General features: G+C 40.6%; 1 protein-coding gene across 2 annotated transcripts in view; it reads left to right on the top strand.

Annotated features, from left to right (window-relative positions):
* The window catches only part of LOC109907514 (protein FAM107B), a 46,682-nt gene extending 28,736 nt beyond the window's left edge, over nucleotides 1-17,946 (top strand). For both annotated transcript variants that reach the window (XM_020505552.2, XM_020505631.2), the window contains 3 exons: nucleotides 3,423-3,651; nucleotides 15,266-15,428; nucleotides 15,536-17,946. In XM_020505552.2, coding sequence (XP_020361141.1) covers nucleotides 3,423-3,651; nucleotides 15,266-15,428; nucleotides 15,536-15,649 — 506 coding nt within the window. In that variant the 3' untranslated portion in view covers nucleotides 15,650-17,946. The remainder of the gene's footprint in view (nucleotides 1-3,422; nucleotides 3,652-15,265; nucleotides 15,429-15,535) is intronic.
* Nucleotides 17,947-18,182: the final 236 nt, after the last annotated feature.

Raw genomic sequence — 18,182 nt, forward strand, 5'->3', positions numbered from 1 at the left:
TTGTGCTGGTCAAGGGCAGTTAAGTCTGGGGTGAACCAAGGGCTATATATGTTCTTAGTTCTATGATTTTTGAATGGGGCATGCTTATTAATTTATGATGGTGAGGAAAGCACTTTTAAAGAGCCACCAGGCATCCTCTACTGACGGGATGCGGTCAATATCCTTCCAGGATACCCGGGCCAGGTCGATTAGAAAGGCCTGCTCGCTGAAGTGTTTTAATTTGTGTGAGATTGAGGGCATCTAGTTTAGATTGTAGGACAGCCGGGGTGTTAAGCATATCCCAGTTTAGGTCACCTAACAGTATGAACTGATAAATGACTATTGTAGCTTGAAACAGCTGATTTTTTATGGAATATCTACGTAGGCGTACAGAGGCCCATTATCAGCAACCATCACTCCTATGTTCCAATGGCACATTGTGTTAGCTAAGCCAAGTTTATCATTTTAAAAGGCGAATTGATCATTAGAAATGTAATGGTTTTCTTCATCTGAAGAAGAGGTGGACCAAAGCGCAGCGTGGTGGTTATTCATATTCTTTTAATTTATAAAGAAACTACACATGAGATAACTAACAAAAACAACAAATGTGAGAAAACCTAAAACAGTCCCATCTGGTGCAAAACACAAAGACAGGAACAATCACCCACAAACACACAGTGAAACCCAGGCTACCTAAGTATGATTCTCAATCAGAGACAACTAATGACACCTGCCTCTGATTGAGAACCATACTAGGCCGAACCATAGAAATACCCAAATGATAGAAAAACAAACATAGACTGCCCACCCAACTCACGCCCTGACCATACTAATTAAATACAAAACAAAGGAAATAAAGGTCAGAACGTGACAAGAAAACCCTTTTGAAATTATGTTAGCACAGCTGAAAACTGTTGTCCTGATTAAAGAAGCAATAAAACTGGCCTTCTTTAGACAAGTCGAGTATCTGGAGCATCAGCATTTGTGGGTTTGATTACAGGCTAAAAATGTCCAGAAACAAAGCACTTTCTTCTGGAACTCATTTGTCTATTCTTGTTCTGAGAAATTTGGGCTATTCCATGCGAAAAATTACCAAGAAACTGAAGATCTCGTGCAACGCTGTGTACTACTCCGTTCACAGAACAGCACAAACTGTCTCTAACCAGAAAAGAAAGAGGAGTGGGAGGCCCCAGTGCACAACTGTCTAGTTTGAGAAACAGACGCCTCACAAGTCCTCAACTGGCAGCTTCATTAAATTGTACCCGCAAAACACCAGTCTCAATGTCAACAGTGACGAGGCGACTCTGGGTTGCTGGCCTTATTGGCAGAGTTGCAAAGAAAAAGCCATATCTCAGACTGGCCAATAAAAATAAAAGATTAAGATGGGCAAAAGAACACAGATACTGGACAGAGGAACTCTGCCTAGAAGGCCAGCATCCCGGAGTCGCCTCTTCACTGTTGATGTTGAGACTGGTGTTTTGTGGGTACAATTTAATGAAGCTTCAGTAAGCATTTCACTATAAGGCGAATACGCACGTGACAAATAATATTTGATTTGATTTGAACCTTTTTAGCTAACCCTTTTCTAACCCTAACATAACTCCTGAACTTAACCCTAACCTTAACCCCTAGCCTAGCTAACATTAGCCAGAATTTGTAACATATTGTAAATTCAGCAAATTCGTAACATATAATAAAAATTGTAATTCGGTACAAACAGTACAATACATACTCGCAGCATGCATGTTCATTAGTATGTCCTGTAAGTGTTACAGTATAGCCATAGAGAGGGTATGAGTAATAGTGATTGTGTAGGGATCCAGCGGAGAGCTGCAGCACAGTAAGCTGCTTTAGACATCGCTACTGCTTTAGAAACCTCTCCCTCCATTTACAATTTACATCCAAGGCATTAGAAGGCATCTGTGATTACAGTGAGTCTGCATTGCTGGACCAGCACTCATAAAAACCCAATTACCCTGGGCTTCTCTTTCTCTCTCTCTCTCGTTCTATTTCTTTCTATGTGTCCCTCCCTTTCTGTTGCTCACTTTCTTTTATGACCTTTTTATCCTGTCTCTCTCCGTTCCCCTGTCTCTTTCATTGTAATACTTCTGTTATCTCCAGCGCTCTGTGTATTCCTCTCTTTCTTTTGATTACTTTCTCTTTCATTTCCTCCTCTGTATTGCTTTCTCTCTTTCTATTACTTTCTATCTTTCCCTCTCTATGAATTGCATTCTCCCTGTGCTCTCCCTAATGCCCTATTAATCCTCAGACAAATGACACAGCCTGGATCACATGTTTCTGCTATTGTTCCTTCAGAGTTACTGCAAGTTACTGCACTGTACATGGCTAAAAAGCAATAATTTTACTGTAGTTGTCAATCTGCTGTGAGAGAATGAGAATGAGGCAGATAAACAAAATGGCCCAACTAGCATTTCAAGCAATGGCCTGAATTCAATTACCTGTATTTGCTAATGCAACACAGGAACCAGATATATTTTTCCATCTAAAATGTGTTGATGCACAAATCATCTCCTGTTGGCTCCAGCCTATCAACAACCTGCCACTAGCCCTGATTGGGAAGAGCTGGGACAAGACAACCACAGCTCATTTCATTTTTCTGAAATATTAAGTAGCAGAGATGGTATCTGGTTGCACTTGAGAAAGAGTCATTGTTCTGAGCTGGCCTGCTTGCGTATGACATCTGATCTCTCTCCAGAAACACTCTAGCACAGATCAGGTGCCTCTTAATCTGTCTGTTCTGATGGAACAAAACCCACTGAAATATGGAAAATACAATGGGCTGGGACATTTGGTACAGACATTACGAAACCATGTCTATGCTTGAATGTATCTTTGTATGTTCTGATGGGACCATTCACATCCTAACGACGGAACCAGCATTCTATGAATGATCCTATCACTTCCATTGAGAGTGCTGCAGAATGACTAAATCCCATGCACGTCACAGATGTCACTGAGGGAATGAGTGGTAGTTGCCCCACCTTTATGGAGTACCTAATAATTGACGCAAAAAGTTAAAGCTCGGTGAACATGACATTCCCAAAGGGGGTTGCTTGCGTGTATGGTTTACAGTGAGCAAAGAAGGTGTATCCTAGTGTGTCAGCATCTCAACCCACAGCAGAGAGGGGAAAGGGGATATGGAATTTCCTCTAGCTCTAAAGAACACAAATGGAGCCAAGTGCCTGGTGGCTCATCTGCCCTTGCTCAGCTGCTGCCCGGCTACTGTGTGAAAATGAGCAGGATCCAGAGATTTCCCCATGATGGGACTTTGGAACCTCTGCTATGGGCACCTTCCTGTTACCTTCAGTCACGCCTCAATTTCTAGGATACGTTTCCACTGTTTGTTTCTTAATCACTAACACTGGTGTCTTTCTCTGTCCATTTCTCCTGTCCCACCCTCTCTCCTCCTCTCTGTCATTCAGCGTCAGCCTATGCGGACCTACAGTGGGAGCAGCAGCCCAGGCAGGATGGGAACCACCCACCTCAGGACTACCCTCACAGGGACCAGCCCCCCGTGGCTGGCTATGTCCCCCAGCCAGATTACATGGAGGGAGATGATGATCTCATCAAGCCCAAAAAGCTCCTTAATCCAGTGAAAGCCTCCAAAAGCCACCAGGAGCTCCACCGAGAGCTGCTCATGAGCCAGAAACGGTACAACTCCCACCCAACAGAGTCCCATACAAGATCTAAAACTAACAGCTGATTTAGCTCATTATCCAGCAATCTAGCTATTGGTATGATTTCAACACTTACACTGTGCTTGTTTGCATGTTTATGCATCTGTGTGTGCACACAGACAGTCAACCTGACAAGTCATTCAGAATTCTCAGCCAAGCCCTCTGTAATGTTTTGCCGCACATATACTTATATTATATCACAGAGGATGGATATTTCCGACCGTAATTCGACCATAATATGATATGATATTTTAGGCACATACCCATATCATGGCATTACGTAAATAAAGAAATACAGGATTTCTAGTGATCACTGTACATGCCTCAACATGTATGGATTTATATAAAAGGCGAAGTATATTCTAAAACATAAACATTAGTCATGAAAGGTCAGATTACAAAGGTGTAATCTAGCTTCTCATTTATATAATCCAAAGGTACTGTATTGTAACAACATAACAAACAGAAAGGATATGTTTAAAAAGGGTCATAATGATCTAAACAAATTGTGATCGTAGGCAGCATTCCCATTTACCCTCTCTCTTACACTGCCCCTCTAAAATGCTTTCTGAAAGTGGTATTGGTCATCCACTCACAACATAGGCTAGTAAGTACACTTAAAAGTTCCAGAAATATTTAGCTAGCTACTGCAGCACTGGAAGTAAGAGGACTGTTCAAAGCAGCAGATGCCTCCCTTTAAACTAAGGAAGCAGGATATTTTCAGCATTCCAGGTTTGGGTATGGGGGATGGAAGGGAAAAACACCCCCTATTTAAAATGTCTCAAATAGGAATTCTAAATGGGCTACAAAGAATCAGCTCTGTTTGGAGTTTGGTATGAAGAAAAACATGCCAGCATTTAGAAATAATTTGCAAGTTCATCACAAGTCCAGCTGTGATTGCAATAGTGGTGGCGTGAACAGAAAAGTGTGGTTCAACTTTATACTGCTGCTAAGCTATGGCAAAACAAGCCAGTGATCATATATAGTTCATATTTGTGTTAACACCCAAAGTTTTAACCAATCCTAGACTCAGTTGTTATTCTTTTACTCCTACGAATATGAAAGAAAAATGCCATTCTAAATAAATACTGCACAGACAGTGTATGGCATATCAAATAGCAACTACCCAAACAGAGCAGTTTTTTCTCTCCATTGAAGCCTGTCGTCTGTCTCTCTTGATCAACATCTCTTTAATTAGCAGGCCCATTAGAAGCCAGTTGTTGCTAGGTGACAGCCCACCACGATCCTGTCCCTATCACTGAGTTGTTGGGATCTGGGCAAATCCCCATGGCTCCAGTACTCCAAACCTCCATGAAGTGACAGTGGGAACTCAGACCCTTAAGAGAGTGGGCAACAGAGGACCGTTTATGCCCCTCCAGCCCTGCTGTTTCACTGCCATTGAAGAGTAGGCCCATAGAAAACCAGGCTCTGGAAGTAAAAATGACATTCTGCTAGTGTTCTTCTTGTTTGTCATTGTAGAATGCCGTAGAATGCCACAGAATGTCAAAGATTGCCATTGCGTGGAAACCCAATTTCCAGGAATATGGAATGCAGTATACAACAGGCAAATATCTCCCTTATCTACTCTTAACTTCCCTTTCTGTAATCTCTCTACAGTACGATAATTTCCCGACTTATCTGTGTGGTGTGTCTGACCTGTATCTGAACTTGTTTACTCTGTAGCATTGGTCAGTTAATCAGTCAGGCGCTAAATAGGTTATAATAACAATATCCTACAGAAGAGCCAGACCAATCAGTCATAACCCACTAGTCTACTAATAAATCATTAATTGTGAAGCAAATCTGGTAGAAAAGGACATGCATGTCATGTCTGCTGTCTGTCTATCTTCTAGTAATATGACTCTTATCGAATATATCCACATCCTAGTATTGATCTGACAGAGAGAAAGACACAGTACACTAAAACCTGGAGTGTAATTACTGTGAGAAATGGGAAGAATATAAAACATAAATGTTAATAGATAAATATAGCAGGGCATTCAAGTCTAATTTACAGTATCCAATATCTTCCCACATAAAATACTACAGTTTACTATAGAATACTATAGTACTTCATTTAGAATTCTATAGAATCCTGTAGTAAAACTGTAGTACACCGTAGAATCCTATACTCCACACTGTAGTATCCCTCAAACATGTAGTGCATACTACAGACTTTTGTAGTATACTGTAGTGTACTATACTACACACTCTAGTATCCCTCAATCATGTAGTGCTGCTTACTTTAGAATTTTGTAGTATACTGTAGAATACTTTACACGCTGTAGTATCCCTCGATTGTGTGGTGCTTACTATAGAATTGAGTAGTATACTGGAGAATACTATACACTGTAGTATCCCTATACTACACATTGTAGTATCCCCCTTGATTGTGTAGTGCTTAATATAGAATGTTTTAGTATACTGTAGAATACTATACTACACACTGTGGTATCCCTTGATCACGTAGTGCTTACTTTAGAATGTTTTGATCGATTGGACTGCTAGCCAGCTTTACTGCTAGCTGCTAGCCAGAGGTGGTTACATGTACTTAAGCACATTCTTGGAGGATCTAATACTTTTCTAGTTACTCTCTGTGGGCTGCACTTGCACTCTTACTCAAGTAATTTCTGAAGGAAGTAACTTATTTTTACTCCGTTACATTTTACCATATCACTTCAGTTATATAGATTTATATTATGATATAGTCGCTGTCGGATGAAAACCTCGTAACTTCAAATTATGTGATTTACATTAATATGATTTTTTACATGAATCGATACCATTGGTTCCCCTTTATGTCTTTATGAACGTTTCACGAACCCTTGACCATTCAAAATAGTCCATTGGCTTTCAAAGTTGTCTGTCAAACCCCGTATCTCAACCACGGCTCTTGAAGAGAAGTGCATGTCTTCACTATTGAGGAGATTTTTGTTTGTAGGTTCCTAGCCAGATGCGATCAGAGGTAAGTTGCACTATTACCTTCGCCTTTGTAATATTATATATTTTTGGAGAAAGATAAATATTTCTCAAATACACGAAAGAAAAATATAAACGCAACTTAAAACTATTTCTAAGATTTTACTCAGTTACACTTCATGTAAGTAAATCAGAGATTTACTTTACTCTATGGATTTCACATGACTGGGAATACAGACATGCTGGTCACAGATATCTTTAAAAAAGGTAGGGGCATGGATCAGAAAAGAAGTCAGTAGCTGGTGTGAAAATCAAATCAAATTTATTTGATACATCAGCTGATATCTCAAAGTGCTGTACAGAAACCCAGCCTAAAACCCCAAACAGCAAGCAATGCAGGTGTAGAAGCATGGTGGCTAGGAAAAACTCCCTAGAAAGGCCAAAACCTAGGAAGAAACCTAGAGAGGAACCAGGCAATGTGGGGTGGCCAGTCCTCTTCTGGCTGTGCCGGGTGGAGATTATAACAGAACATGGCCAAGATGTTCAAATGTTCATAAATGACCAGCATGATCCAATAATAATAAGGAAGAACAGTTGAAACTGGAGCAGCAGCACGGCCAGGTGGACTGGGGACAGCAAGGAGTCATCATGTCAGGTAGTCCTGAGGCATGGTCCTAGGGCTCAGGTCCTCCGAGAGAGAGAAAGAAAGAGAGAAAGAGAGAATTAGAGAGAGCACACTTAAATTCACACAGGACACTGAATAGGACAGGAGAAGTACTCCAGATATAACAAACTGACCCTAGCCCCCCGACACAAACTACTGCAGCATAAATACTGGAGGCTGAGACAGGAGGGGTCAGGAGACACTGTGGCCCCATCCGAGGACAACCCCGGACAAGGCCAAAAAGGAAGGATATAACCCCACCCACTTTGCCAAAGCACAGCCCCCACACCACTAGAGGGACATATTCAACCACCAACTTACCATCCTGATACAAGGCTGAGTATAGCCCACAAAGATCTCCGCCACGGCACAAACCAAGGGGGTGTGCCAACCCAGACAGGATGATCACATCAGTGACTCAACCCACTCAGGTGATGCACCCCTCCCAGGGACGGTATGAGAGAGCCCCAGTAAGCCAGTGACTCAGCCCCTGTAATAGGGTTAGAGGCAGAGAATCCCAGTGGAAAGAGGGGAACTGGCCAGGCAGAGACAGCAAGGGCGGTTCGTTGCTCCAGAGCCTTTCCGTTCACCTTTCCACTCCTGGGCCAGACTACACTCAATCATATGACCCACTGAAGAGATGAGTCTTCAGTAAAGACTTAAAGGTTGAGACCGAGTTTGCGTCTCTGACATGGGTAGGCAGACCGTTCCATAAAAATGGAGCTCTATAGGAGAAAGCCCTGCCTCCAGCTGTTTGCTTAGAAATTCTAGGGACAATTAGGAGGCCTGCGTCTTGTGACCGTAGTGTACGTGTAGGTATGTACGGCAGGACCAAATCAGAGAGATAGGTAGGAGCAAACCCATGTAATGCTTTGTAGGTTAGCAGTAAAACCTTGAAATCAGCCCTTGCTTTGACAGGAAGCCAGTGTAGGGAGGCTAGCACTGGAGTAATATGATACATTTTTTGGGTTCTAGTCAGGATTCTAGCAGCCGTATTTAGCACGAACTGAAGTTTATTTAGTGCTTTATCTGGGTAGCCAGAAAGTAGAGCATTGCAGTAGTCTAACCTAGAAGTGACAAAAGCATGGATTAATTTTTCTGCATAATTTTTGGACAGAAGGTTTCTGATTTTTGCAATGTTACGTAGATGGAAAAAAGCTGTCCTTGAAATGGTCTTGATATGTTCTTCAAAAGAGAGATCAGGGTCCAGAGTAACACCGAGGTCCTTCACAGTTTTATTTGAGACGACTGTACAACCATTAAGATTATTTGTCAGATTCAACAGAAGATCTCTTTGTTTCTTGGGACCTAGAACAAGCATCTCTGTTTTGTCCGAGTTTAAAAGTAGAACGTTTGCAGCCATCCACTTCCTTATGGGGCGGCAGTGTAGCCTAGTGGTTAGAGCATTGGACTAGTAACCGAAAGGTTGCAAGTTCAAATCCCCGAGCTGACAAGGTACAAAATCTGTCGTTCTGCCCTTGAACAGGCAGTTAACCCACTGTTCCTAGGCCGTCATTGAAAATAAGAATTTGTTCTTAACTGACTTGCCTAGTAAAATAAAGGTAATATGTCTGAAACACATGCTTCTAGCGAGGGCAATTTTGGGGCTTCACCATGTTTCATTGAAATGTACAGCTGTGTCTCATCCGCATAGCAGTGAAAGTTAACATTATGTTTTCGAATGACATCCCCAAGAGGTAAAATATATAGTGAAAACAATAGTGGTCCCATTTGCCTCATGCAGCGCAACACATCTCTTTTGCAAAGATTTGATCAGGCTGTTGATTGTGGCCTGTGGAATGTTGTCCCGTGGAATGTTGTCCCATTCCTCTTCAGTGGCTGTGCGAAGTTGCTAGATATTGGCAGGAACTGGATCACGCTGTCATGCACATCAATCCAGAGCATTCCAAACATGCTCAATGGGTGAAATGTCTAAGTATGCAAGCCATGGAAGAACTGGGACATTTTCAGCTTCCAGGAATTGTATACTGATCCTTGTGGCATGGGGCTGTGCAAACATGAGGAGATGGTGGCGGATGAATGGCACGGCAATGGTCCTCAGGATCTCGTCACGGTATCTCTGTGCATTCAAATTGCCATCGATAAAATGCAATTGTGTTCGTTGTCCATAGCTTTTGCCTGCCCATACCATAACCCCACTGCCACCATGTGGCACTCTGTTCACAAGGTTGATATCAGCAAACTGCTCGCCTACACGATGCCATACACACTATCTGCCATCTGCCCGGTACAGTTGAAACTGTGATTCTTCTGTGAAGAGCACACTTTACTTGACCACTGAAGTCGGTTACGATGCCAAACTGCAGTCAGGTCAAGACCCTGGTGAGGACGACAAGCATGCAGATGAGTTTCCCTGAGTCCGTTCCTGACAGTTTGTGCAGAAATTCTTCAGTTGTACAAATCCATAGTTTCATCAGCTGTCCGGGTGGCTGGTCAGACAATCCCGCAGGTGAAGAAGCCGGATGTGGAGGACCTGGGCTGGCGTGGTTACACGTGGTCTGTAGTTGTGAGGCCGGTTGGACGTACTGCCAAATTATGATTATTTATTTATTACACACATGATTCTTATCGGAATTCCTACCTTGATGTTTATTCCATGCTGAAAGGTGTCTGATTTGCATACTAGTAACATGATTGATAGTGACATTTCGATATTGTTATTTGACTGTTTTATCACTTACCTGATCCTCTTGATATTTCCTTCTGAAAATAATTAAACATCACACTTGGTGTAAATCTTTTTAGTATGCATTCACCATCACATGTGCTTGAATTTACTTGAATGTACTTGAATTTATAGTGAAATTCAGTTTCATGAATGTTATTCATTTACCTTTTTATGAAATTGAGCACATTGATAGATATTAAGTCAACATTGAATAGGACCGTAGTTTAAACTGTACAACCTACACACACGCATTCAGAGGTAAGCTGGCAGGGTGTCATGCTTTCAATTAAGCATCTACATGTATCTGCTGGGCTTGGGTTGGCACTGCTACTAGTGCTAAGAGGGGTATGGCTATGAGAGTCAAAGCCCAGAACAGGCCATCTGTATTGGGCACCATGACAGAGAGAGAGCCCTTACAGCGCTGGGAGATCAGCCACACCACTGTGATGGGAGTGCAGGTCATCAACTTGAACAGTCTTTCTCTCTCTTACTGAGTGGTCTCCATTTTCTCTGATTGCTGTTTCGCTACCTCTCTCGTTCACTCTCTCACTCTAGATAAGTATTTTTTGTGTCATTGAGCATTGATGTCTGAGGTGGTAGATGTAAGTTGAAAGAGGGAAAAAAGCATGGACCACAACACAGAAAAAAACATGTTTTGTTTCAAATGTCAATGCCGTTTACAATGCTGAGTAGTAAGAAAGGACTGTCTATTGATTTTAGAGCAGTGAGAAGGTATAGAGGAGTCAGAGGTCCCAGAGTATGTTATGAATAGGCCTATGGATGACAGCAACCAGAAAGTAATATAGTGGACTCAAATATCAGCCCTTTCACTGTGCTATTCTTGTCCTGTGCTTGGCGATCAAACTATACCTTCTACAGATTTTTTGGTAGTGTGTTTCTTTCATAAACTATCTACAGTACACAGGCTACTGCTATAAACTGTGTGTGTGTGTGTGTGTATATAGCAGCCCTCCCTCTCTACCAAACAAAAAATACGGTGACTGCACCTCCCTAAGGGGGCCAAAGGCACTACATGAATTTAATTAGCAGTCTCAAAGAGGAGAGGAGGGTTACAAAGAGAGCTCAACACTTTCTATCTTATCCTGAGTATAATGGCATTTCACTCTGAAGAGGTCTGATGTGAGATATTGGGGGGAGATATTGAATGAATTCTTGATTAGTTTTAGAGGCCATATGCTGTGATTGAATAAACTCAAAGTTGATTAACAATTGAGAAAGATGGTTTTCTTCCTTTCGGATAAAACAAAACAAGGGTCCCACCACCAAACCTCAGCGGTGTGTTTCCTGCTGTCTTTTTCTGTCTAATAAGAAAACAGGATCCTAATTAATCTGGCATCACCATAGAGATTCAGAGACAAACACCGGTCTGTGGATTACAAGTCCCGTAGCCCTTGTTAGGACTACAGGAGCATTTATGAGCAGGGAAATAAGCTTTACTTCTATGCAATTGTTATTTGCTAAAATGCAACATAATCCTTTTGCATTTTATTTTTGTCATATTAATATAATTGAATCCTAAAAAAAAAATCTATGGGTGAGCAGTGGTTTGTATTTATGGATGTCAAGGGGAGCCAGGTTTCCCCAAATATTTGACCAAGAAAAAAAAAAGAAAAAAAACATACACAATAATTGTTTTGATCTCTCTGAGTTTGATAAATGTCCTTCAAATCGCAAGAGGCTGAATATACAGTATCTCACCGGAGAAAGCATCCGAACTAACAAAACAGTGCCCCCTCTGTCTCAGTATGTGTAGCCCATCTAGCTGACGCCGTCAGGTCAAAAAGGGTATGACACTGTTGTCAGCAAGCATTTGGCCTCCCTTGATAGCAAAATATATCAAATATAGCCAATCAGCGTTGAGATAAACTGAGTGAGCTCAGCTGTGAATAGTCCTGGCACACCAAAAAAAAGGGAAGCCAGTTTGGATTTGGCTTCACACCAATCACATTACATCTGAAGCCAAATGTCATTGACAGAAAAAAACTTGAATTGTTGCGTCTCGTTGTGTTGCTGTCCTCAGGTGGCTAGCTAGCTAGCTGAAATTGGGCCTTATTAGACAGGAATATATATAGGGATTTGGACTTGTGGTTTTACCTAATTCTCCATAGTAGCATCTACATGTGATTTATAACGCAGATTCTGATCAAACCATTAATTCATACATTGTGCCCCTGGCCAGAGAGGATGGAAGTGCAACATGTGGTTAGATGTACTAGGCTAATGTTACCTAGCTGGGCTGGCGCATCCTTGCCCATGAAAGGCAGTTAGGCTAGCGCGCAAGCATAGGAAAACTAAAACTAAAAGTATGTACTGTGTGACCGAGTTACAGACCATTTAGCAGTGGTGTAAAGTACTTAAGTTAAAATACTTTAAAGTACCACTTAAGTAGTTTTTTGGGGTATTTGTACATTACTTTAATATTTATATTTTTGACAATTTTTACTTTTACTTCACTACATTTCGAAATAAAATAATGTACTTTAACTCCATTCATTTTCCCTGACACCCAAAAGTACTCGTTACATTTTCAATGCTTGGCAGGACAGGAAAATAGTTAAATTCATGGAACTAATCAAGAGAACATCCCTGGTCATTCATAGTGCCTCTGATCTGGCGTACTCACTAAACACAAATGCTTAGTTTGTAAATGCTGTCTGAGTGTCGGGGTGTTCCCCTGGCTATCTGGTTTGCTTAATAAGGAATTTGTAATGATTTATACTTTTACTTTGACTTTTGACACTTATTTTAGCAATTACATTTACTTTTGATACTTAAGAATATTTAAAACCAGATACTTTTAGACTTTTACTCAAGTAGTATTTTACTGGGTCACTTTTACTTCAGTCATTTTCTATTAAGATATCTTTACTTTTACTTAAGTATAACAATTGGATACTTTTTCCACCACTGCCGTCTATGGAACATAAAAGAGGAGGATGGTGTTGGCGTTTCTCTACAAGTAGGCTGAGTCAACATGTTTTTTCTTTGCACACACACACACACACACACACACACACACACACACACACACACACACACACACACACACACACACACACACACACACACACACACACACACACACACACACACACACACACACACACTGAAATCAGTAACATGGACAGCCACATCATATTTAGCTTACTTTGATTGGAGTAAATCGTTATTGGTGTCTTTTAGTTGTAACTTTATTAGACTAAGCATAGGTGATTAGATGATGTTGTAATGGTGCTGGAAGAGTGGCGGCAGCTCTTGTTTTCTTTGCAACTTGCGGTAACTCTGTGGTTCTAAATCAATAGTTATTTAGTGGTCTGAAAATGTCGGAAACATTAACTTGCTCTACCATGCTGTATGTCACGTAACTGTTTGTGGACTTCACCGGACAGATGTTGAATTTATTCTGCTCACTGTGTCTTCTTATTGTCTCCGCCAATAGGCCTATACAGTTGAAGTCGGAAGTTAGCATACACATATGTTGGAGTCATTAAAACTTGTTTTTCAACCACTCCACAAAATTCTTGTTAACAAACTACAGTTTTGGCAAGTCGGTTAGGGCATCTACTTTGTGCATGACACAAGTAATTTTTCCAACAATTGTTTATAGACAGATTATTTAACTTACAATTCACTATCACAATTCCTGTGGGTCAGAAGTTTACATACACTAAGTTAACTGTGCCTTTAAAGAGCTTAGAAAACTTCATAAAATGATGTCATGGCTTTAGAAGCTTCTGATAGGCTAATTGACATAATTTGATTCAATTGGAGGTGTACCTGTGGATGTATTTCAAGGCCTATTTGCTTGACATGATGAGAAAAATGAAAGAAATCAGCCAAGACCTCAGAAAAAAAAGTGTAGACCTTTACAAGTCTGATTCATCCTTGGGAGCAATTTCCAAACGCCAGAAGGGACCACGTTCATCTGTACAAACAATAGTACGCAAGTATAAATAACATGGGACCACGCAGCTGTAGGAAGGAAGGAAGGAGATGCGTTCGGTCTCCTAGAGATTAACGTACCTTGGTGCGAAATGTGCAAATAAATCCCAGAACAACAGCAAAGGACCTTGTGAAGATGCTGGGGGAAACAGGTACAAAAGTATCTATATCCACAGTAAAACGAGTCCTATATCGACATAACCTGAAAGGCCGCTCAGCAAGAAAGAAGCCACTGTTCCAAAACCGCCAAAAAAAGCCAGACTAAGGTTTGCAACTGCACATGGGGATAAATATTGTACTTTTTGGAGAAATGTCCTCTGGTCTGATGAAACAAAAATAGAACTGGGGGAGGCTTGCAAGCCGAAGAACAACATCACAACTGTGAAGCACGGGGGTGGCAGCATCATGTTGTGGGGGTGCTTTGCTGCAGGAGGGACTGGTGCACTTCACAAAATAGATGGCTTCATGAGGAATGAAAATTATGTGGATATATTGAAGGAACATCTCAAGACATCGGTCAGGAAGTTAAAGCTTGGTCGCAAATGGGTCTTCCAAATGGACAATGACCCCAAACATACTTCCAAAGTTGTGGCAAAATGGCTTAAGGACAACAAAGTCAAGGTATTGGAGTGGCCATCACAAAGCCCTGACCTCAATCCCATATAAAATGTGTGGGTAGAACTGAAAAAGCGTGTGCTAGCAAGGAGGCCTACAAACTTGACTCAGTTACGCCAGCTCTGTCAGGAGGAATGGGCCAAAATTCACCCAAATTATTGTGGGAAGCTTGTGGATAGCTACCCAAAATGTTTGACCCAAGTTAAACAATTTAAAGGCATTGCTACCAAATACTAATTGAGTGTATGTAAACTTCTGACCAACTGGGAATGTGATGAAATAAATAAAAGCTGAAATAAATCATTCTCTCTACTATTTTTCTGACTTTTCACATTCTTAAAATAAAGTGGTGATCCTAACTTACCTAAAAAAAAGGGGATTTTTACTAGGATTAAATGTCAGGAATTGTGAAAAACTGAGTTTACATGTATTTGGCTAAGGTATATGTAAACTTCCGACTTCAACAGTATATCATGTTGTCAAGCAATATTAACTAACACGATACAGCAACCAACGCAATTATCAATCCACACAGGTTATAATATGGCTTTTTTCCGCCAGTGATTTTACCCACACACCACTGCTTTGGGTGAGGAAAAGATATTGTTTGAGAGAGCAAAATCAGAACATAGCATTTAGCATGATTAGAGTTCCCTCTGCTGGAGACAAGAGGAAAACACTGAAGTTAAATTAAAATGCAGATGACCTTAGTAAATACCTTCTCTCTCTGTCTCTCAGGAGTGGCGGTGTTGGGATGGAGTCTAAGCCGGAGCTGCAGCGTGTCTTGGAGGCCAGGAAGAGGGAACAGATCATCAAGCAGAGGAAGGAGGAAGATGAGGCCAGAAAGAAGATCTCCCCTCTGGAACAAGAGCTCCTCAAGAGGAAGGAGAAGCTAGAAGAGGTAGGAGAGATCATCAATCGGTCAATACAATTATATTGCTATAGAGATTTTTACAATTTAATCTAATCGAAATTGATTGAATAAACTCCCTTTTGTTTCTGATTCAGCTGGAGAAGGAGCAGGGGAAAAAAGAGGAGACCGTGAGAGCCCCAGAGTTTGTCAAGGTCAAGGAGAACTTGAGACGGACGTCCTTTCACAATAATGGAGAGAAAGAGGTGTAGGGACAAACCGGTCCAAGTATACCGTTGAGTTGGAATCTGCTGGAGTTTGTACACTTGTGTGTATTATGCGCGTGAGTGGACACAGAACAGCTGTGTTGTGTTGCTCTGACTGCACAACTCAAGACAACAGCAAGGAACTTCTACCTACAAGGACTGGTCGGCAAGCCATGACACAATGCCTTCACTAACCCACTCAGAGCAGAGACACAGCGGGAGAGACAGAGAAGGAAGGTTGACTCTGCAATGGGCTACTGTTACAGGGATAGGTCAAACTGTATCTGTGATATCTCAATCCAGAGTAACTGACATGAGAGTGAGTGTTAGGGTCAAAAAGGACAACCTGGACTCGGGGGTAGACGTAACATAGTAAACGTAATTCCGGGACACACAAAATAGTATGATATGTTACATTTCGTATGGTATGAATTAGTTTGTGGATGTCCGTCATGCATTTCGTATGATATATTACGAATGACAATTCATACGATATGTTACGGATTGTAATTTGTACAATATGTTAAGAATTTGCTGAACGTATGATATGATACGAATTCCAATTTGTTCTCGCTAATGTTAGCTAGGTGGCTAGCGTTAACTAAGCTAACGGTTAGGGTTAGGGGTTAAGGATAAGCTTAGGAGTTAGGTTAAAGGGTTTGGGTTAGGGGAAGGGTTAACTAACATGCTAAGTAGTTGCAAAGTAGCTAAAAAGTAGTAAATAGCTGCAAAATTGTTAATTAGCTAAAAGTTGCCCGTGATGAGATTTTAATACACAACCTTTGGGTTGCTAGACAGTAAGTTATAGGCCTACTCATGCATCCCGACCAACCACCCTACTTTTGTTTTTACCTTAAGTAACCTTCTGTCTTATGTAACCATACCAAACATAACATATCATACAAGTGTCAAATTTACATTTACTATGTTACTTCTAGTCTATAAGACCAGGCTGAAGAAGAGAGGAGAAGCTATTCACTAGTGGATGTAGTGTTCCATACTGCAATGACTCTTGAAACAAGGACAAGATGTTAAGAGACAAAGCCAAAGTTGGTTGTTTTTCTTAAGTGTGTCACAAAGCAGTGGTTACATTTCATCTTAGGCTGTGTATATCCAATAGTAATTCTCTAGGTTACCGTATAAGAAGCACACTGTACCTGCACACACAATCAGTACAGATTGTTAATAACAGTAAACAATCAAATGTTCCTCCTACTAATGGCATTTATCTGCAATTCAAGGTCACATGTCTCAATGTGAAATCTCTCACTGAGAAAGCACCTATCTCTAACAGTGCCTTCCTACCTCTAGCTGCATGTCATCCTAATCAAAAAGTTCAAACCAAGGAACGCTATCTTTATGAAATGGTGGTGCGTGTATCGCTTATACCAACGGTATACTATCAAACCACATGATCTGAGGAATCAGATAAGAGTATTTGTACAGTATGTAGGTGAGTGTGAGTGGTTGTATGAATGCATGTTGAAGACACAAGAGACACAAGGTCCTTTGTAGCTCAGTTGGTAGAGCATGGCGCTTGTAACGCCAGGGGTAGTTTAATTCCTGAGACCACCCATACGTACAATGTATGTGCGTGTGAGATTGTATAAAAGCATCTGCTAAATGGCATACGTTATATTAAAGATTTTTCTCTAACCCCATTTCACCATTTTTTTGTAACATATACATGTTTTGAAAAGGGATATTTATGTTTTGTGCTTAAGGTCTGAGACCAGGTAGATATTCTCACATTTGTAATTGTATCACAGCGCTTTTTAAATAGTATTATGTAGCGATACAAAATAAAATGCAATCATTTGAATCTTATTTCCATAAGGCACTTTAGAACATTGAAATTATGTATCTGAACATTTATTTTACCAATCAATTATGCATTTGTCATTTTTTAAATGTCTTTAATATGTTTTTATCCTGATTGCATATAGATGGCCATTTGTATTTTGGTGTTTTTTGCACCAAATATTGTTCTACTTGTATGAAATATCTGCCTTTACTGACTCCTGATGCCACTTAAGATGTTTAATATTACACAACTGTACATGTTATAAACATGAATACATTCTCTCATTTATTTTTCAGTCTCTTCATTGCATAGAAGCATGAATATATTAATGTATGAATATTTCAATAGCTTTCACAATGACAGAATGATTGTTATGAATAACAAAGGTTTGTACTTCAAATTACTATGTTACATGTTTGAGAAGAGAGGTACAAAGAGCTGGAGAAAATTGTATTCCTTTCTAAGAAATAAATAAAGGACAAACACTGCATTGATAGTTGCACTGTGGCCTTTCATTTGGTCTGATAATGTCTGGATCATTCCACAAAAATAGTGGCTTTCCTGTCGCCCGCCTTAACCACCTGGAAAATCACTTAAAAAGGTCAAATAATAACACAAAATATATATTTTTGTTTTAATTTTAGGGTATTATTTTTAATAAAACATATGTAAGACAGTTACATTGCAAAACATTATTGTATACATTGTAGAACAGGGTTTCCCAAGCTCGGTCCT

The sequence above is a fragment of the Oncorhynchus kisutch genome, linkage group LG1 (assembly GCF_002021735.2).
Source record: "Oncorhynchus kisutch isolate 150728-3 linkage group LG1, Okis_V2, whole genome shotgun sequence".
NCBI lineage: Eukaryota > Metazoa > Chordata > Actinopteri > Salmoniformes > Salmonidae > Oncorhynchus > Oncorhynchus kisutch.